Consider the following 23,741-nt stretch of genomic DNA (forward strand, 5'->3'; position numbering starts at 1 on the left):
TCCTCTTCACGGGCCTGGCCCTCCGTCCCTCCCCCAGTTCCGCCTCCACTCCACCACCCTCCTGGACTTTTTTGGATTTTGTTTGGGCGTCTGGAGCCACCCTTAGAGGGGGGTATGTAATGTGGGTTTTGGGTTTTGTTTCATGTTCATGTTTTCATGTCTTTTATTTTGTAATTGTTTCATGCTGTTTGTGTCATGCTTCCCTTGCCCTCATGTCTTCATGCTATTGGTTCCTCTTTTCATTGTGTCATGTTCTGATTGGTTGACTTAGTCATGTGTCTTGTTTCCCATTGGTTTGTTCATGTCATGTGACCCTCTTGTTTCCTATAAGTAGCTTCATGTTCCCATTGATATGTGTGTAATATTACTCAAAAAAACTATTAAAGTTTTTCTTGTTACTTTGAGAAGTACATTTTACTGCACAATTGCAATTGATTTCTGTCATAATTTCTTCAAGTTAAAGCAAACTTTTATTTTATTCATCCAAATTGTGTGACATTCCTTGACATTCCCCAGCATACAGTAAATTCCATTCTGTAATTCCATCTGCATTTTCCACATCGCTGAAATCATAGTGACCTGAGTTTAATACGCTGAGGAACATTGACAGAGATTATTATGTGAAAAGGTCTTCACAGATGGATCAACCTCAAACCAGTAAGAAAGATGCATTCAATATATTTTTCTTACTTCGTAACCAAAGCAACTTACAAAAGCATTGACTCTTTACCGGGTATCCAATACAAAGCAAGAGCTCAGACAAATTCAGAATTGATGGTTGGCGGTTGGTAGAGAGTCTGTAAGAATGAGCAGACAGAAAGATTTTAGATCTCAATTGCTTAAGAGCAAATTAATTTGAGTCCTCAGTCAATATCAAGTGGATTTGATTGCCTGTTATAAGAACTTCACAGCACGACTGCTCCTCACACAGTCGATAGCGGTTGCCGGCTTGCGAACAAACTCTGTCAATAACGTTCCTTGCTGAGTCAAATATAGTAGTTTTATATAGAGAACGGCTCAGAGTTTAGCGGCTTCTGCTACTCCTAGATTGAATTATAAATAAAGATGAAGACCTTTTTGTGTGTGACTGTTATCAATGGTGATTTTGAGAAAGGTCTGGCTGCAATGTCATGAAAGCTTCTACTATGAGATACTTGTCACAGTAAGCCAATATCAACTTCTATATTACCCTGTACTTGTACTGACTGAACATGAATAAACTGCGTGTGAACTATAGATTCATCATTTAGTTTTCTCTCTTATTTTTTTATCAATATATATATATATATATATATATATATATATATATAAAATATACCAAAATATTTCCTATATTGATATATATATATATATATATATATATGTAAAAAATCCTACAATATTTCCTAAATTGAACTAAAGATGATTTGGACATTGTCCAAGCTACTATAAGAATGAATGCAGTTTTGTTACTCTGCACAGTTGTAAAAGGATACCATTGATCAAATGAGGAACTAAATAGGGGGTTTTGAGGAGTCTGCTTTATGTTCCCTAGTCTGTCTTTCTCTCTCTGTGCGATCTGATTTCTTTTCAGAGGGGAATAGATTTCCTTTTTCAGCTTCTCACACAGAACGGGTGTTTTGAGCGGCTCAGAGGTGCTCAAGGCAGGTCTGGTGCTCAGGTCGATAAAGAGAGCATAGCTACTGAATGGGCTGTATTTACTGCTGAATGCAGCTGATTAGCCAGAGACTTGAGCGCAATCTGGAGCAAAACCAACAGAGTGAATACAAGGAGGAGAATGAAAAGCGGACAGCTGGTACAGTAGATGGCCATATAATTCCATAATAAAAGCTCATGATTTGATACAAATATTGGAGATATAATTGAATAAATCGAGGATGGTATTGGCATATGCATCAGCATACATTTTTTTAAATTTAAATACCTGAAAAACATGCCAAATGTACATATCTACAAGCATGTAAATGTCCTTTTTGTTGTGTTTTCATCCCTCGTGCTCCGTGACCTAGTTTTTCCCCTGTGTTTGATTATGTTAGTCAGTTCATCTGTGTCCTCGTTAGTTGATCCTCCTCACCTGTCTCTCATTAGCACCCCTACTTTATTTCTGTCTATTCTGTTTGTCATCGTCCGGTATTAGTCGTATTGACTACGCTACCTTGTGTGTACCTGCCCTGTCTGAACTTACTCTTGTGGAATTATTAAAGATTATTGAACTTATCGTCTTCGTCATTGTGCTGCCTCACTCTACACACCATAGCCGTGACAGTAAATGTGTCATATATTGAGCAATCATTAATTACTAGATCTTTTGAGATAAAACAACATTATGCAGAACTCAAAACTTCCTCCCCAGTCCATTGAAATTAGGGCTGTCAAATCAATCATGATTAATCGCATCCAAAATAAAAGTTTGTTTCCATAATGTATGTGTGTGTACTGGATATATTTATATGTATATATAAATACACATACACATACACACATGTATATATTTAAGATTTCTGACTTTTCTGAATTTCCATAAACACTCAAGTTTACATATAGATGATACTCAGTGAGGTCATAGTGAGGTAATCAAAGTTGGACAGGTACTATTATTTTAAAACACTAGAGGATCTAATGATAAGAATAAAACTTGGGAAACTCAGCCAAACACTGTGCTGTTCCTGGCAGTGCAAACCAGCCTGGACCCAACAGCGAATCCACAGCTTGTGAGCACTGTTTCTCATTTCTAATGTGAAGATAGATAAATGCTTTAGCCACGTAAATTCTTATGTATCAAGGTAAATTCTCAATTCTCACACTCACATACAGGAATTTGTGTGACTGCTAATATTCTATATCCTTTCAATGTTTTATATGTGATATAATTAAAAATGGAAAATCAGTGAACTTTATTGACAAAGTTGCTGTATATGTGAACAGGTGGAAAAGGAACATTGAAAATCAACCTGATTAACTCTTTTCCCCATCATTGCCATGATTTTCCATCATTTATGACACAACGCTTCACTGCCACTGACAAGTTATTCTGGCAATCCGTGTTTTCACTGTTATATGTAGGGGGTGCTGTTACAGATCTTCTGAAATAGTACAGCATCTCCAGATCCAAAAATAAATGAAGAAGAATAATAAATCAGAAGGAGTGGATAGAGGGCCTGTCCCAATACCCACACTTGTGGTCTTGGACACTTGAGAGCACATACACGTGACAGGAAGGAAATGCACAAGACTCTCCCAGGTCTGAAAAATGCCAAAATCCAGTGCCTTTAATGCACACTAAATCCACACTGTATCTCTAATACCGCTTTGGAGCAGTATTTGAGGCTAAGCATATCACATCATGCATCATGTTCAGAAACTCACGTGTCCCGAAATCGCAAGATACTGAAGAAAACGTAATTTAATTAGATATTACCTACCATTTATGTAAAATGCATAAAGTGTTGCACATTTTATTGTTGCAGAGATGAGTATGTATATTTTGTAAAATGTTTGCAACTGCTTTTTATCACTTTACTTGAAGCACCACAGTTAAACTGTCATACATAGGGACTACTGAACAGAAATGTAGAAGTTTATTTTAAAGTGCAAAGTATTAAATGTACAAAATGTGTACAGTAAATAAAGCTCTGTAAAAACTTTACTTACATTATTACAATACTATGTTGTAAGTGTGTCCCATTGGATAATTTAAAGTTCTACACACTTACTGTCTTCACACCCACTTGAACACTTCAGCCAAATACACTAAATACATCATATAAGTAGACCAAGTGTTCAAGTGCAAAGACCACAAGTGTGGGTTTTGGGACAGGCCCAGAATTTGTTTATGCAAAAGTAAGCTAACACGATCATCAAACATTCAGCAGCATTTAATGCAAAACATCCTAATGTTACTGAGAAAAACACTGTCGATGTCCGCAAAGACGAAGAGGTATATGACGGAGGTACTGATGGACTCAGACTCTGATAATTCATGTTTTGATTATTATTCTGAGCATATAAATTTTGTTGATGAATAATTTTCATCAATTCTTGTCAACATTTTTTCACTGATGAAAACGAGACGATAACGAAATAAAAACTTGATTTGAATGACAAAAACTATGACAAAAATCTATTGACATTTTTGTCACCAAATAAAAATGAGACAAAAATGTTAAGGATAGACGAACTGGGAAGAGATCCAGTCAGAATGAATGTCATGTCAAAGCAATTAAAAATGTGCCGATATTGCATGTTTAAACCTTAGTATCTTTCATATTAACAGTTAATGGGTGTTTTCTCTATAAATATTTAGTTAATGGAGTTTTTAAACTTTTAGAGAAATGCTTCATTGAAATGCTTTAAACTGTAACTAAACCCATCAGATTTTAGTCGACTAAATCTACTGTAGTTCAAAATTAAAACTTGTTCTGAATCTGATACGAATGCAAAAAGTGTTTGACAACGCCATTTTTTTTTTAGGTTTTTTTTTTTTTTTTTAGATGGAACTTACTGAAGTGTTGATAAAAAAAGAATTAATGATACTAGAATAAAAAGTTTTCTACTCAATTTCTCTTCAAACCCATAAAGCATAAGCTACAGGTAATGTAAAGCATATTCATGCACACAAAAAGAAATGGTCAGTGGAAAAACACAGCTGGCCCTAACAGAGGGGTCTGTTCCTGTGTGGAAAAATCCCTGCTAACGGGAAGCAAGGGTCCATCTGGGGAAGTGACATCGCACCAGCCTCAGCTGCGGGTGGGAGCTAATGTAATTACCATGGAGACGTGAGGAGAGTGAATGACAGGCTCACCCCCTGATCAAATTGCCTCTCCTGAACGAGGAAGGGTGTTACGTGGGGACACCGAGACAAGAACACGGGATTGGGAAGATGAACCCCACAGAGAAAGAGGATGTCAATAGACAGTCTGTTGCAGATGGTTAAAGGATGTCCTCATGGACGGTGAGGGGGGTGAGATGGAGGGATGTGGGTTTCAACATGCACATCAAATGGCGCTAATTTATGAAGAAATCTGAGAGAGGCCAGGGAGTAGGGCTACAGGGATTACGCCACTGGGAAGATGATCTCTTTGACTTCAGCAAACCCATGATGTAGGAAAGGAAAGCGGAGAAGTCACTCCAAAGGGATGCTGAGAATGGTAGATATTACAATGCAAAGTGGACATGTTTATGATCTTGGTCTCAAAAAGGAAAACAGTTTGCTTCCATATGGATTGCAGAGCGTTGTGGGAAACTGTGGGAGAGTAGCTGCACTGTGGTTTCCTGTGCAAAAATATCAGGCCTAACCCTAAAAACAGAGTAAAGTAGTAGTTTACAAATTTGAAATTACATTACTAAGTGGCAAGTAGGGTTATTATAGATAGCTACAACCAAAACCATAAAAAATTAAATAAATAAATTAAAATAAATGTTAACTGAAATAAAATCAAATCTAAAAAAAACCCCGTATTAATTCAGCTAGTTCCCAAGGAACTACACTAAACAAAATTATAAACGCAACACTTTTGTTTTTGCCCCCATTTTTCATGATCTGAACTCAAAGATCTAAGATTTTTTCTATGTACACAAAAGGCCTATTTCTCTCAAATATTGTTCACAAATCTGTCTAAATCTGTGTTAGTGAGCACTTCTCCTTTGCCGAGATAATTATTGAGATGCACCTGTATTAAAAATAATAAAAATGACACGTACAATTACTAAAACATTAACATAAATTAAAATAAAAACAGAAAATATAAAAATAAAAACTAATTCAAACTATTAAATTGGCAAAATTTGCATTTTAAATGTATTTGCCAATTGCTTTTGTAGTCCAAATAAAATTAGTATTTTTTCAATAATAAATGGATACACCAATATGCACTAAACATTGTCAAAACAAGATACAATTACTAAATTAGGGGTGTTACAGTTAGGGTTGCCAACTTCAGAAAATGAAAATACGGGACAATCACCTTACGGGGGGCTTGGTCTCTATTTAACAACATTACAATAGCGAAAGACGACTTCCCTTACTGATCACGTCTCTTGCGCGGTGGGATGTTGGACTCATGAAAAATAATCACGTAGTTTGTATTCACCAAAACTGATTTACTGAAGTGAAAACACGGATGGAATTGGCGTTAGCGCAAGTGCCGCTTGCTGTGAGGAGGGAGCGACGAGCCGGCAGAGGATTGCGCAGCCTTCCTCGAACAGTTCACGATTTCTGATTTACTTAACGTATACTGCGTGAGGGGGGCTGTGATTGGATGATGACAGGTATCGGTGATCATTCTCAAGTGATCAGCACTGCTGCTGTTGTATCAGTCAGTGGTTAGATCAGCGTAGCAGTCAAAAAACGGGACAAGGGAGGTCACGTACGGGACAAATCAATTAGGCCCAAAATACGGGACGTCCCGGCTAATACGGGACGGTTGGCAACCCTAGTTACAGTATACATATCCATACCGAAAATTTTCGGTACAGGGCTTTTGGTTTGATACACATGTGTTCCGAACAAATATACCATTGTTTTTACCACTGCCTGAGTGAAACTTCATTGGAAACTTCCAGTTTTATATATTGTTACTTTGATAAGAAACAAAGTCTCATCTTTCAAATTATGCCGTTTTTTTTCAGGAAATTCAAACAATAAATGTCTCTTTGTTGTGGCGCGACAGATCGCTGTATAAAGGCCTCAGTTCAAACGGCAGCGCGGAGCGCGAGGGAGCGTAATAATCCCTTCCTCTTTACTTCTAGTTTTACCGTGAAATAAACATGAATGAACATCTCATGCCTCATGTAATCGCTCAATCACTGTTTCAACCGCGGAAAGACGTCAATAAAATAGCTTGTAAACAAAATGCCACATAGCATTTTATTTACCTCAGGCAAGTCATCAGTGTCCACAGCTTGTTAGTTTGCTAGAGAAATGAAGTCTAGAGCATTTCGCGAAATAGTAGATTATATAGTCATATTTTACTTTACTTTTTAGTGATGTCTTAATTATTTAATGTATGTTTAAATAAATCTGTTATGAAACAAGTTACGACAGTCACTGTGAAAATATATTTCAACAACAAATAGACATTTTATCATTTAAAATTTGATTTAAAAACTGCATTATGTGCAATTTACAGGTTTGGTTATTATATTTAAAAATAAATAGTAATTAAATTTAAGTTTGGGCTCTGTTCTTAACTTACAGTAATGTAAAAGGGCTCCCTATAGATTAGAGCATAAGCTGAGGTAGATTTTTTAAAATAAATTTGAGTTAAAATTGAATTTATTTAAAGTAAGAGCAATTTGTTCAGTAAACCACTGTTTAATAAAAAAAGCAATTTTATGTTTTTCCCCCTGCTGTACCGAAACCATACTGAACCATCATGTTTACATGTGTACCGTTACACCCCTACTAAATTATGTTTTCAGAAAAATATACTTAATTCAAAGAGAAAATATGTTTAAAGCATTTTTTTTTCTTTAAAAACCAATATAAACGTTTTTTTTCTTCTAATTTTAAGCTTAAACTTGTAAAAAATTAATTTTGTAAGATTTGTCTGAAAACAAGTTGATAACCGAATGGTGGCCAACATTACATATATGTTCAAGAAAAATAAATAAAATATGCGAAATGCCTTTACTTTTGAGTTTTACAACAAATCAATTCAGTACATTGTAATGTACGTTATGAAATACAGATAGCTCATTTATCACTTCAGAACTTCTTTCATCGCTTTTGAAAGAATAACAATAACTTTGACCAATACAATACAAACTTTATATTTAGTGCTTATGTGCAGACACCTCTCTAGTCCAATTAAGTGCAAAACACATTAAAATAATGAAAAATGCCCCTTATTAAAAAGAAAAAATCAAATGAAATAAAGATAATGAAAGGTTTAGTATGCTAGAGAATGAACTGCACTGGGTAAAACAGTGAGCTTCATGCATAAAGCATCCAGGCTAAATGTGCTGTGTAGCTAAACACTAGACTAGCATATGCTGGATGAAGGTCTGTGCCAGCACTCAGTGTAACACAAACCCACGTGACTGAGCACAATATTCAGATCATATTACCACACTGCAGCGCTTACGCTTCAACGAGCATGCGTATCAACCAACTTTTATGACTCATTGCAATTATGTCTTGATGAGCACACCATCAAAATATCCAGGCGAGCTATTTTCAAAAGTATGACAGTAATAGGTTTACAGTTGACACTAAAGCTCTGCTCCAAATCTACTGATGAAAAAAAGATTTTATGCTTACCAAGGCTGTATTTATTTTATCAAAAATACAGAAAAAAATAGTTTTCTAAGTGAATATATTTTAAATTGTAATTTATTCCTGTGATGCAAAGCTGAATTTTTAGCATCATCCTGTCTTCAGTGTCACATGATCCTTCAGAAATCATTCTAATATGCTGATTTTCCTCTTAAGAAACATTTATTATTATTATTAATAATAAAGTTATGCTGCTTAACATTTTTATAGAAACTGTGATACATTTTTTTCAGGGCTCTTTGATGAATAGAAAGTAAAAAAAACAGCATTTATATGAAATAGAAATATTTTGACACATTATAAATGCATTTACGGTCATGTTTGATCAATTTAATGTGTTCTTGCTGAATAAAATGATTCATTAATTTCCAAAAAATAAAAAATACTGACCCTTTTAATAGTAGTGTACATTTACAGAGGAGACTGAGCTCAGAGAAACAAGTGAAATCAAGATGTTGGACAAGAGAAATATGGGCTATCATTTACATATTATCATTTACATACTTTAGTATTAAATATTAATTATACTTCGATTTCATAAGTATATTAGGAGAGGAGCTGCTTATATAGGCAGTAGCCTTTGAAACATTTTTTCAAATCCTGTCCAAAAAATAAATCATTGCTAAAAAAAAAAAGAAAAAAAGATTGGTCAATATTGAACATCTTCAAAAAAATCTATTACAAACACAAACACTTGAAAGTGGTTTAGGGGGTCCTTAAATATATGTGAAGAAGCCTAAAACGGACTCCAAATCTTTAAAGTGTTTCCCACTGAATCTCAATCCCATCATCTGTCTCCTCCATCGCTGCTTTGAGAGGATTTAGTCCACATCTTCTTGCATGGAAACAAATGCTGATCTGAGGGCCACAGATCCTCAAAAGAATCTCATCAGTGACCTCCTGCCCTCTGACCTGAGTTCAGGTCACAAGTAGCACAGTGGATTTACGACCTGGATCTCGTGGGTAATAATGGACAGTGAGAGAGTGAGGCGGAAAGCACTTAAAGTAATGGAAGTGAATGCCGCTTCAGTGTTATCATTCCTCCCTATGGGAACTCTGTCGCACAGCCATTAACGCCACTATTAGATAAGTGTGCTGCGCACTGATGCATTTATTAAAACTCTGCATCGCTGCCTATTAACTATAGTGTAAAATAACTGTGCAAGCTCGAGGAAATAAAAATGTCACTGACATTAAACACAAGGCATCGGACTGGGTGTTCTTGTGGGTTAAACATCAACAAATGAAGACAGAATTATTAATGTTATGCATTTAGCAGATGCTGTTTTTTCCAAGCAACAGTATATTTTTATTATACGGTCCATCTCCCTGGAGTCACCTGGGGTTAAGGGCCTCGCTAATGTGTAAGCTCTGCTGGGGTTTGAACCAACAGCCTTCCAGCCACGATCATTAACCACCAAACCACAGTCAAATAGGAGTATAAATGTACACTTTTGTCTTAATAAATGACAAATATGAATCATTAAAGCACATAGAAGAATGCATTCAATTGAGCAAAAGTGACTGATTTCAGATAAAAAAAAGCTGTTCTTTTGAACTTTCTACTAAGGATACTTAAGAACTTGTATCATGGTTTCCACAAGAATATTAAGCAACTGTTTTCAACATTAATAATTGAATGTTTTGAGCAGAAAATCAGCATATTAGAATGATTTCTGAAGGATCATGTGACACTGAAGACTGGAGTAATGATGCTTAATTATAGAAACAGTTAAAGTCAAAATTATTAATCAATTAATTTAATAAAAATAATTTCACAGTATTACTGTTTTACTGCAAGCTGCTTTTGATCACATGCATGCAGCACTGCTGAGCATAAGAGACTTAAAAAATAATAAAAAGGGGTATAAAAAGTCTATGAATTAGGTTTCAGTGCTACTGGTTATGAAAATCATGATTTTTAAGCACATGTTGTTTTGGGGTGAATTTTGAAAAACGTTCCAAAATTACTACATGGTTTTCAGGACTGCAAATTTCACTTCTAATGAAGTACATATGCTTTGAATTTGAGTTTCACTCTCTTTAAGTCTTCTCAGTAAGCTATAGAGGGTGAATTGTGGATATGTTCATGTCAGAGCAGCCTTTTCACACTCAGTCTCATGATCCTGGGATAAACATACACATAATAAATCTACAGTAATGCTTCATTAGACTATCTGTGATTTACTGAATGTGTCATTAGAAAACAATTTTATACTGCCTCCTTAAAAATTTCAACACACATACATTGCGATGTAATCATTTATCAATAAGTAAACAAGTTAAAGTGTTAGCAGTGGTGTTTGTATCAGCAGTGATCTTGTTCTGTGACTTTACATATAGAATGTTATAGCTACAGTACAAAGCAAGTACAGATTTTCTCACATTAATAAAATTAGGTATTTTTGATTGCTTAAAAAAAAAAGTACATTTAAAAGTACATTGGTTATTTCTCAGAATTGCGAGTTTAAATATCTCAATTCTGAGTCTTTTCTCACAATTACAAGTTTATATCACACAATACTGACTTTATAACTCGCAACTGTGAGTTGATATTACGCAAAAAAAAAAATATGTGAGAAAAGTTAGAACTGTGAGATGTAAAATCGCAATTGCAAGAAACCCAAGGACGCAGATGTTTCAGGATAAAAAAAAAAACACATGACCTTGTTTGTTTTTATAGACAGACACTCTGTCCTGCCCACACGCCCCTGTATTAATACACCTCAGATGATGAAGGACAAAAACAAGGAAATGCAGAAAGAGGACAGCATTGATTGGATGAGAGCGAGTGGGTGATGAAAATAAAAAGTACTTAGGAAATGCATGCATTCATAACAGCTTTATTGCAGATGTTTCTCCTAAGATTCATTAGCAGAAATAAAAAAGACTGGTGCTGTCAATCGACTGATTTATTTAATCAAGATTGCACAGGATTTCAAATTTAATTCTAATAAAGGACCTCCACATATAATGATAGCCTTCTGAGGGACACCCTTTTATAAACTACATATGAACACACATACATAGAGCTCATCAAAGATGGTAAACGCAGAAGCTCAGATGTTCAAGCGTGATATGCTACAACCAAAGACATTTGTTTTAGCTCGTGACAGAGGCACATGCTTCATATTTTAATTTATTTTAGGGCGCCTTTATGATCTTTTGGATCTTCTAAGTTTTGGTTTCCTGGACTCTCAAAAGTAATTTCATTAAAAATATCTTAATTTGTGTTTAAGCAAAGTCTTATGGGTTTGACATGACATGTGGGTGAGTAAATAATGACAGAGGTTTAATTTTCAGGTGAACTAGCCCTTTAAATTAAGAACTGAACATTGACAGTTGTAAAAAATATATTGTATAACCTATTTATAGCAATTGTTTTGCATTTTATGGACTTAATCTTACATATAAAATGTAACAAAATGTTTTTTCTGCCAACTTGTTTTCAACATACTCTGATGCCCTTTTTATTTATGTTTGTACAAATTACAGTGTTCGCCTGTGGGTGATACTTCAAACTTATTGTGCTTTATGTCACGGTTGCACTACTGTGAGGAGTGCGGAGCGAGGAACTAAGGAGACGAGGAGTACATCAATCGAGAGATTTTAATGATTTCAAGGGAACACGGAAAACACACGTAGCACTCGGATGAACAATACCGGACAAGGAACTCAAAACAGGAAACACTTTAAATACACAACTTAATCAGGGGAAGACGAGACACACCTGGAATCAAATGAGAAACAATCAGGGAGCAGGAACAGGAAGAAAACCGAATAAGGGCAAGGAAGGCACATGGGGAGCAAAACACACACAAGACAAGAAACAAAGTCTGACATAACTCCCACCGCCCGGAAGGCGCATCCCGCGCCGTACAACATCCAACGGGGAGGGGGTTGGGTGCTCTGGAGGCCTCTAGGAGCAGGGTTCCAGGACGGAAGGCCTCCAGGGCGTTCCAGGACCCATGGCGGATCTGGCAGTTCGGGGCGCCATGGCGGAGCAGGCAGACTAGGAGGCCACGGCGGAGCAGACAGTTCAGGAGGCCATGGCAGAGCAGACAGTTCAGGAGGTAATGGCGGAGTAGGGAACTACCTGTCCACTGTAACTACTTTATGAACTACATTTTCACATTTTTTTGAAGAAAATGTGAGTAGTGTTTAACCATGCAACTCGGCTACAATGTTTATGAGATACGGGTGATTGCTAGGATTTTGAAGCGATTACTATGATATTTCTGGGTGGTTGCTAGGGAGTTCTGCTTGATATCTTACTGGCCACAGTAACCCAAACCGCTGATATTCAGATTCCTACTGTAGGTTTTCCTGTAACGTGTGTAAGTGAGGACCTTTACTTCAAAATAAATTTGATCCACAAAATTAATTTCCACATCCACAGAGCTCTCTCAAGGGTTCTCAATACAAGCCACACTCATTCTGTGTTTAGCTCTGCCCTGAAGGAGTTATTGGTCTGTTGGTTGTTGCTGTGCTCCATGAATGGATATGTAGTAGGGAGAGAGGCCTGGGCGATTGAATTTGTCGGTGGTAAATATCGTGAGATTGGATTTATGCATAGCGGGTCATCGGAGGGAGAGAGAGAGAGAGACAATGAGAGAGAGAAGATAATGGGGATTTCAGGCAGATAAACGGACTGGTGGAGAAGAAGATGGAGCAGAAAGGTGAGGGGCGTCAGGAGTGTTGGGACAGGGAAAAGAAGAACAGGCAATTTGAGGAGCTTGCCGGCATTTGCGTTTAAATTGGGGACATATTGAGTCCAAACAAACAGCGGAGGGGGATCATGCAGTCACAAACAATTTAAATAGGATTCTGCCATTACAGAAGTATGAGGTTATTTTGCTGTGAACTTCTGGATTTTGCACAATCGCATATCAGTGATTGAATATGCAATAATGCTTCTCACAGCAGCAGAGAAGCCCACTGTTTTTTGTTGAGAGAACAGGAATAGTCATTACATCCACAGATGCAGTCTTTTTCAAGGACTATGTGTTGTTGTAATGGCTGTTTTAATAAAAAAATAACTGTAAACACAAGAAAAGATACATATCACCATATGTTTATAGCTCATGACTGATACAGCATTATCCTTCAGTACAAATATATTTTGTTCACTTGTCTCTTTCAGTTTTTTTAGTTATATCTTTTGTGTTTTCTTAGTTCTTGATTTTTTGCTTTATTTTTTCATCTATTTGTGCACTACATTCCTTCCGTGATTTTTTCTAATATTTGTTCATATGTCATTTACAATTTTGTTTGTTTTTGCATTAGTTCTTTTTTCCTTTCATTTGTTTGTTCTTTCTGATATTTGTTTATTCTTTGTTTGTTTTTGCATTAGTTCTTATTTTCCTTTCATTTGTTTGTTCTTTCTAATATTAGTTTGCTCTTTTGTTTGCTTTTGCATTAGTTCTTATTTAGGTTCATTTGTTTGGTCTTTCTGATATTTATACTTTTGTACATTCCTTTGTTTGTTTTTGCATTAGTTCTTATTTTTGATTCATTTGTTTTTTTCTTTCTGATATTTATACATTTGTTCGTTCTTTTGTGTGTTTTAGCATTCGTTTTTATTTTCCTTTCATTTGTTTGATCTTTCTGATATTTATACTTTTGTTTGTTCTTTTTTTTTTGCATTAGTTTAATTTTCCTTTCATTTGTTTGTTCTTTCTAATAGTTTATATTCATTCTTTAATTTGTTTGCTTTTGCATTAGTTCTTATTTTCCTATCAGTTGCTTGGTTTTCCTAATTTTAAAAAATGTTAATTCTTTCTTTTGTTTCCTTCTGCACTTGTTCTTATTTTCCTTTCATTTGTTTGTTCTTTCTAATGTTTGTTTATCCAGATCAAAATTTTGGTTTAGAAAAAAACCCCCAACCTATTGTTCATGAGTCAAGATTAGATATTTTGTGGACAGGAGCCCCAAGCATGGCCGAAGCTTTCACTACAACACACGTCATCCCAGAGAAACTGAACTGGCAGTGGCAGCTGCGGTAATGTGAATGCTGTAGCCTATACACTCAACGCAGAGAGTTTTATTTTGCCTTGTCAAGCTTTTGAAGTATTGATTAATGTAATTGTTAGTGTTTTTAAATAAAAGTTTTCTAAACAACATCAACTTTTTTTGTTCGCTCTTCTTTGTATATTCATTAGATTTTTTCTTCTTTCTTTTGTTTGTTTATAAGAGAGCTATTCGGCTCAGGACCTGGGGAGCTGCTGCCCTGCAGAGTTTAGTTCTGACTCTAATCCAACACACTTGCCTGTAATTTTGTAATGTTCCTAAAGACCTCCATATGACCATCTTCAGATGTGGAGCTGAACTCTGCCAGACAGTGGCGTGGACAGTGGAGTTAAAGAACTCCAAGTTTACTATTTCTTATTGTTTATTTGTTCTTTCTTTTCCTTTCTTTAATTTGTTCATTTAGATTTTCATTTTATATTTCAACCTGCTTATGTGAAACAAACACATACAGATACAAACACGAACACACTGACACATCAATGCATACAAATACACACAGCGGTTCTTGTGTATGTGTGGGATCAGGATCAATTTGTTATGAATCCCTTTATCACGCACTCGCAAAAGAACGTGTTGTGCAAGCTAACAAGTTATATAAGATCTAAACCCATAGAACTCACAAAACCGACTATAAGGGTCTAAACTGAGCCACAGTTTTCCTCTAAAGCCTATTTCCTTTCTAAATGCCTTTCCTAATCATTGAGATGTACGGCTCTATGATTTGAGTGTGACTTGATTGTGGGTGTTGGACCTTGCTGTAAAGACGGGTAAGATTGCCAATTGGCAGTGTGTGCTGTACTTAGACTGGTGCTGGTTGGACCCTTAAGGGGATATTGAACACAAGCTGCAGAGCAAACTAAACAGCTTATTAATGAGCTCAGGCAGACAAAAGACAGAAAGAGAGAGAAGACGGAAAAAGGCACAGCCTGTAGAACTGGAGAAACGACAGGCATTTCTTTTCCCCCATTAGTGTCCTGTTTGCTTTTTTTAAACAAACTCACTCTTTGCCATAAATCTAATTTTGGAGCTGAATGAGACACCTGGAGGAGCAGAACATCTCCATGCAGCTCAATCTGAGGCACTAATAATCTCCAAGTTGATCAAAGTGGCCACACTGAGTACTGACTCAAGTAGCAGGAACCGAAAAAAGATGCATTCATAAGACATTTAATGAGCAGTTCAGCTGAGTAGCATTCAAAATAAATGTCCAAACAAACTTACTATACTTGTGCTGATCTATTCTGCACAGTGCCTCGCTGAACCATGAGTAATGGAGTTTCCATTCAGCAGTTTGTGCTGTGAATCATGAGCTGTTACACCTGCACTCTCACAGCAGAATGATACACGCAAGCTGTATTATTACTAATCACAACTGTAATATTAAAGAGAACTGTGTTTTATACAAACGAGTGAATGTGTGGACAAGCTGTCTAGGTGACTTCTAGTCTCAGCCACAGGCATTATGCCTGTAGGTCGCCCACAGTCCATTCACTGACTGTCTGATTCATACTGCTCACAGAACAAGTAAGGACTCAATGTGGCAAGCTCTAATCTGATTGGTTGACGTTACGTTAGAGTACACTGGGTACAGGCTTCTTATCAGTCCACCTGGAAAAAAGTTGTAGGTACTGTGTTGATAAAATGAGCACTTTTGGGAAGTAAATACATCTTATTTATTCTGAGGATTAAATAATCACTGGATTAGTTACTTCATGCATTTAGACTGACAGGATTGCTGACTCATTATGCACATTGAATTTACACTTATTTCCATATAAGCATGTCTCCTCAGAACAGATATTTATTGGATCTACCCTTCCTGTGCTAAATGCAAATGCTAATATTATACCAGGCAATGTTATTTTCTGTTGAACACTCTCTTCACTCTACATGGCAATTAGTGTTCCCAGAAATTAACAAACATCTGTATGCGGGCATAGTTCCATTATAGAAAAGGAACGTTTTTTAGCTACAGTATATGATCTATAATAAACTATACATTAAACAAAACAAAACAAAGCACAAAACTAAACAAAAAACAAAACAAAAAGCAAAGAACAAACAAAACAAAAGGAAAAACAAAACAAAGCAAAAGCAAATCAAAACGCAAAGAAAATCACAGCAAAGAAAAGCAAAAAACAAACAAACAAGCAAACAAACAAACAAACAAACAAAAACAAGTCAAAGCAAAATAAAGCAAAACATAAAGACAAAAAAGCAAAGCAAAAAAAAATTCAAATCACAGCAAAACAAAGCAAAAACTAAAAAACAAAGCAACACAAAAACCACAAAAGGGAAATCAAAGCAAATCAAAGCAAAACAAAACAAAATAAAACCAAAACTAAATGCAAAACAGCAAAAAGCAAAACAAAAGTGCTCGTAGAGTGTGAATGAAGTTAAAAAAGTGGTTGGTGACATTACACATTGGTCAAAATGGTCTCTTCCTGCTCAGGATACGCTGCAGACCTTTTGTCACTTAGCATACAAATCTGGCTATGTGAGACTATAGGTGACTTTAAGCAGAACTGACCATGGTATGTGCGATTCCACATCCTCTTATTGATAACGTCCCCTGGGGGCCTCGCACCCGACCGATCCAGAGTCTCATTTAGGGCATGAGAATACAGCATGACTCCATCGTGGAATGAGCCAGAAATCAGATTCACCTGGAAGAGAGGAAGTGCACAAATTACATAATAGAATTAAATCTCTAAATAACTGGGGTTTAAACTCCATTACTTTTATTAGATTACCAGCTCTCTAGAGACCATAGTGAAAGTATTTTTGAAGAAAACTTGACAGAATCGCAAGACTGTAATTCCATGACCCACACGAGACTGTGTGCTGAGAAAAATGGCTACGTTCCTAATGCTGCTCTGCTTCACTGTTTAATATCACACATTCCTCCTAAATATGTTGAAATACATCCTGTTTCTCTTGCTCCATGTGTTCATTTTAACACACGGAGTATTTGTTTGGTAATCAAAATAAATGATAATATGGTGATAAGGAGTTAGTCAGTGAGAACTATTTTAAACTTGTTAGTTTTTTATATGAGGAGGAGCATCATATTTACATAAATGGTAATGAATTACTACTCGGAACGAAACTCACCCCCCAAAGAACACATCTGAATTTAGTCAGATTTATTAAATAAAAGATGATTTGTCGCTGTGTGTTTACTTTGATGAAGCCGGAAAGATGTCTTTTTGTCACAACGACTGAGTTCAATCCATAATTTTGTCAGTTCACAAAAACTATATATTGCAAATATATAAATATGCGCTTTCAGCATGTTTTATACATTGTTTTTTTGTTAAGCTCAGCGTGTCTTATGCACATCTGCTATGCAGTACTGCACGGCTCACGCTCACTGTGTGATTGCTGTAACCTGTTAATATAGGCAAAACAAAAAAACTAACAAGCAGTGCTAACATAGGCAGTGTGAAACAGGTGTGATAAAGACCTGAGAGATCGAATTTGGAGTTGCTGAATAAAATGTCAAATTAATATCAATGTATTTCCATTTAATTTCTTTCTCTTTACTTGAGTTAGTAAACAACATAATCACAGAAATAAATTAAATTTTAAAATATAGTAAAAAAGAAAACGGTTTAGTTAAAATTGTAATAATATTTCACAATATTACAGTTTTTACTGTATTTTTGATCAAATAAATGTAGCCTAAGAGCATAAGAGACATTTTTTTTTCTAAAACATTAAGAAAATCTTACCAACTCCAAACTTTTGAAAAGTAGTGTATATATATATGCATGCAGTTATAAAAAAAACCAAAAAACAGAATATTTAATTCTCAAACTGTAGCAAAACATGAAGCAAATCTGTTTTTTACTGCTGTCTTCCAGTTGTCTTCTTATAAACATTAGTTAGGTGATAATTATCTTGAGTGTCAATCATAAACAAATAACAAAATATTAAGACAAATGACTTCCCTTTTTTTTTTAAGCAATCCAGGTTTGATTGATTCATTATTTATTGATAAAGAGGTGTGTGTGGTCCTTTTATTCCCTACATTATGTCCCCAAATGTCCCCACAAAGATAGAATATAAAACAGCTTATAAATCGTAACACTTTAGGGACATTTGGGACTAATATTAGGGACTAATAGTTGCTTATTAGCATGCCTATTATTAACTTGTTGGCTGTTTGTTAGAGCGTATAAAGCACATTTTCTGTATGACCATATTCTACGTCACTAACCCTGACAAAACCTTCCAAAACCTCCTTTGGGGGTGTCCTCTTTGTAAAAAAACAAACGGATTGTTTTTAAACAATCTTAAAAATGCAGGAAGTTTTCTGTTAGTGTTGTTATGTATAGCTGTATATAAAAACACTAGAAGTAATTTCATGTCACATTGCCATCAGGTGCTGAAATTAGCAAAATTATGGTTTTATACCACATAATATTTTTTGGTACAGCTATGTTTTTAGTACTGGTAAACTACACAAGACTAGATTCAAACCTTGCATCCCTGTGAGCCCAACCTCTGTTACATATCAACAACATGTGCACCAACTTCCCATAACCCTGAAAAGACAAACACACACCCGAGAAAGAGAGCGGCACAACCAAAGACACTAAATTACACTATGGCATGCTTTATTACCCCTACATGACATTCAGCCATGATTACAACCACCCCACATGTGTGAGAATCTTGTGAGAGAGCTCAAATGTTTCTGTACTGCTGTTTCCCAGCAGTCTTTGGGGACGTGGGTTTCACTGAGTAAACATGTACATATTTCAGCTGCTGTGATGTTGGTATGTGAACATATGCATGAGAGACGGTTCAGAAAGCTCAGACTGATGTGTGATTATTCAAACTGTGGGCCTGCTAGTCTGTCATTTATCACCACTCTATTTGTTTGAATAAGAACATGATACAATAAATAACTGCTGCAATCTGAACTTTCTGCCCTGAACAGCAGTGATTTTTTATTTAATGCAACTTATTTAATATTACAATATGTATTAATTAATTAATTAATACATACATACATACATGTTGAATGTTGTTGCTTCATTAAAAGCTTATTGTATTACTGTATTAAAAGCAGTGTATTATGTGTAAAAGAGTATTATGAGAGAGATATTGATTGAGCGAGTGTGATTACCTGCATCTAATACAGCATTCATTCTTCATCTCAATCTCATATTCACAATGAAACATTAGTCCTTTCTGCTTAGTACATTTGTTGGCTGTCTTACAAGCAGTTGTTGAAATTAAAAATAACTTCCTTGTTCACAACCCTGTTTCAGTCTCTTTCGATACAAATGATTAAAAACAGTATTATTTTTTAAATTATATTTTTGTAATTAAAATTAATTATATATTTTTTGGATTTGAGCATCCGCCATGACACTTGCTGTAAGAAATACTGCAAACGGTGAAATGGTTGGAGTTCTGTTATCTCTAGAATATCACACTCTTCTCAGCCAATCAGATTTGAGGACCAGAAACAACTTTACTTTTACTTTAAATTTTATTACTTTCAGTTAGGCAACATTTCAAGTTTTTCATCAAATACTACTTAATTTTACTTCATTTCAGCTTGATTTCAATTGCTAAAAATGATTTGAATAGTTTTAGTTTAACCACCTGGGAGCACTTGCATTTTTTCATTTTTGATCATACACATAAGAGTAATATGTCATTTGAATCTGTAAAGGGTCTATTTGTAAAATAATGAAAATAAACAGGGTGCGCTTTCATCCTTCTTGGTCTCCGCGAATATCTTTTTGAAATGAGTCACTAAAATGAACTGAAACTCAGTTTCATACTCAGTTTCAGTTTCAAGAATACTTGACACACAGACATGAGATATATATTTGGAGAAAGCTTGACGTGTCTACTTTTAAATGAAGTAAGTCATATCGAACACAAATATTCTATGATAAAGCATGAAACCAACCTGAAGTCCAGTCTTTCCCATCTGAGCTCATTATCTTTAATGTGATCATGCACACGAACAGCGTAACTCTTCATATTATAATTGGCCACGTAAGATGTGCAAACATGTAAATACCCACATCACCTCTGTAAACAAACGTGAAGATCATCTCGGCTATTTTTTGTTTCTGGAAGAAAACGTGCGGAGAGGAATAAGCCAGAATTTACCTCAGAAGAAGAACACGATGCGACGTGCGGCTTGATCCAGCGGAGGAGATCAGTTACATGAGTACGTGTTTTATTACTTGCATCTGTTGTTATTGTGTTATTGTAACATAACTTGTACACATTTTACTAGTTAGACTTTTTCCAAACTACAATTCCTGAATAAATGTATAATCAAGTGAAACATTCTGATGTATTTTTCATTCATTGCATCTAAATGTCTCACGATGCCAGAATGTTTTTTTAATGTTCTAAAAAAATATTAAACCGTAGACATAAAAGTAATATGAGTTTTTACACTGTAACACTATGCATGTTAGAGTCTAAAAATTTTTAGACCAATCTTTACTGAGAAATTCGCAAATATCTGTTTAAACATAGATGTTTATAACATGTTTAACAATAATTATTTAGTTTTATCATATATAAAATGTTTTTGTTTTGTATAATACATACAAAGCAGGCTTGTGTTTATCACTACAAAATCATATTTATTTAGGAGTTAAGAGTGGCCAATATTAGTGATTGCTAATGTAATAATTTAATTACTCCTATGCCAACATGCTAACAGATGTTTTTTTGGTACCTTGAAGACTTCACTTCACAACTGTTTTTCTGTACAGTTAAAGTGCTGTACCAACATCAGAAGTATAAACAGCATCAGAAGTATGACTACTGATGATGGGGCTGTTTTCTTTCCTCTTGAAACCATGGAAAGAAGCAAAGTACATCTTTGCAGCACAATGGTGCCGCCGTGCAAGGCGAGAGTGTTCACGAAGCATGTTCACATGCGATTTACTACTATATAGTAATATAGTAATAATTTAGCACTTTCTCCTGTTTTATTGTTGGTTTCCTCTTTTCTGATAATTTGGAATGAGGATAAACGATAAAAAAAACAACAACATGCAAATAAGTTCAAACATCAATTCAATATCTACTATTTCCTGAATATTATGAAATTCAAGATGGCCGCCTCTGATGACGTCATAATATGATCATTTTAAGAGCAAGTGAGCGCACCGGCGCCTCCATCTGTCCTGCAGTGAGCGCGCTGCTGTTCAGTTTCCACACTCTGCTCAGACGCTTCAATAGCGCATGTTTTTCTAGATTAACATTAGATTGAGCGGCCATGTAAAGTTGCTAATACTTACAGGTGCATCTCAATAAATTAGAATGTCGTGGAAAAGTTAATTTATTTCAGTAATTCAACTCAAATTGTGAAACTCGTGTATTAAATAAATTCAGTGCACACAGACTGAAGTAATATTGAGTACATGTACAGTAAATTAACATACTTTCCAGAAGGCCAACATTTTTTTTTATTGGTCTTATGAAGTATTCTAATTTGTTGAGATAGTGAATTGGTGGGTTTTTGTTAAATGTGAGCCAAAATCATCACAATTAAAAGAACCAAAGACTTAAACTACTTCAGTCTGTGTGCATTGAATTTATTTAATACACGAGTTTCACAATTTGAGTTGAATTACTGAAATAAATGAACTTTTCCACCACATTCTAATTTATTGAGATGCACCTGTACATATTTCAAATGATAAGCCATATTTGTGGTGGATGAATGATAGGCAAGCGTTTGGATGTCCTGCCCGATGTACTGTATTACCATAGACTAGCCGTTAATGATCTGTACGTCACGGACTGCGTGACTTCGCCAATGTGGATTTTTTTTTCTGCGACTAAGTGACTAATAAAATTTTGGATCTACCAAGCCTCTTCTGGTCGACTAACGATTAGTCGACTATTAGAGGGCAGCCCTAGTAAATATATTTCTAAAGGTGCTGTTGACATTCCAAGTAATCCATACATACAAAGAAAGCAAAACAAATGTTTAGAAATTAAGTTATGTGTAATAAAGTGGAATGACCCAGGGAAAAAGTATTGAACACATGAAGAAAGGGAGGTGCAAAAAGGCATGGAAAGCCAAGACACCAGCTGAAATCTATCAGTAATTAGAAAGCAATCCTGCCCCTTTCAGTGGAAATTAATATTAGCTGGTTCAGTCCCAACTGATGGCCTATAAAAAGGTGTCTCATGACCAACGTGTCACACAAGAAACATTTCATGATGGGTAAAAGCAAAGAGCTCTCTCAAGACCTTCACAACCTTATTGTTGCAAAACATACTGATGGCATTGGTTACAGAAGGATTTCTATACTTCTGAATGTTCCAGTGAGCACTGTTGGGGCCATAATCCGGAAGTGCAAAGAACATAATTTCACCATAACCATTAACCACGACCAGGTGCTCCTCGCAAGATTTCTGACAGAGGAGTGAAAAGAATTATCAGAAGAGTTGTCCAAGAGCCAAGGAACACTTGTGGAGAGCTTCAGAATAATAAGTACAATTAGTAATGCACTCAACCGCCATGGCCTGTATGCACACTCACCACGCACGGCTCTATTGCTGAAGAAAAAGCATGATGAAGCTCGTTTAAAGTTTGCTGCACAACATTTAGACAAGCCTGTGAAATACTGGGAGAATACAGTCAGGTCAGATGAGACAAAAATTGTACTCTTTGGATGCCATAATACCAGTGTTGGGGTTAACGCATTACAAGTAACGAGAGTTACGTAATCAGATTACTTTTTTCAAGTAACTAGTCAAGTTCAACCATAATAATAGCACAAATTACTCTAGACAAACATTTGTGTTGAAATTTCTTCTTCTGCATTCTACTCTACGGATGTAAATGCACTTTCCCTTCAGCCTGAGGCTTATTCATTTCACTTTTGGTGTGAAAAGGCTTTTATATTTGCCAAAAATATAACTGTTTTAATATTGTAATGCATTACATTTAAAAGTAACTTTCCCCAACACTGCATAATACACACCATATTTGGAGGTAAAATGGCACTGCACATCGCCCCAAAACATCATGATGTAGCACTGGCAAAATTCATATAATTGAAGGAAGGATGAATGGAAAAATGTGCCGAGATATTCTTGATAAAAATCTGCTGCCAGGTGCCATTTGGTGGATTTTAATGACGTGCCGCTTAAAGACATTTTCCGTCATGGATTAAACGAGCCCATTTGCTCCCAGCTTCCTGGGGGAAAGGTTCACTGGTCCCTTGCCGAGTATATAGACTTTGCTCTGCGGTTGAGTGGATCTGCTTTCACTGTGGGTGTCGTGGAGAAGGAACACGGCACTAAACCAGAGCCAGAGTCTGCTTACGTCACGTCTGCTACACCAAAGCCTGCTAACGTCTTGTCTGCCAAGCCAGAGCCTGCTAATGCCATGTCTGCTACTCCAGGACCTGCTCAAATCATGCTGGCC

General features: G+C 35.8%; 1 protein-coding gene across 1 annotated transcript in view; it reads right to left on the minus strand.

The window, feature by feature from the left end:
- LOC107694365 (atrial natriuretic peptide receptor 1-like) overlaps window positions 1-23,741 on the minus strand; it is a 107,827-nt gene that overhangs the window by 30,335 nt on the left and 53,751 nt on the right. Inside the window, exon 5 of the mRNA XM_016494057.1 lies at window positions 16,836-16,971. Within this exon, the coding sequence (XP_016349543.1) occupies window positions 16,836-16,971 (136 nt within the window). The remainder of the gene's footprint in view (window positions 1-16,835; window positions 16,972-23,741) is intronic.

The sequence above is a fragment of the Sinocyclocheilus anshuiensis genome, unplaced genomic scaffold (genome assembly GCF_001515605.1).
Source record: "Sinocyclocheilus anshuiensis isolate Anshui unplaced genomic scaffold, SAMN03320099.WGS_v1.1 scaffold1240, whole genome shotgun sequence".
Taxonomy (NCBI): Eukaryota; Metazoa; Chordata; class Actinopteri; order Cypriniformes; family Cyprinidae; genus Sinocyclocheilus; species Sinocyclocheilus anshuiensis.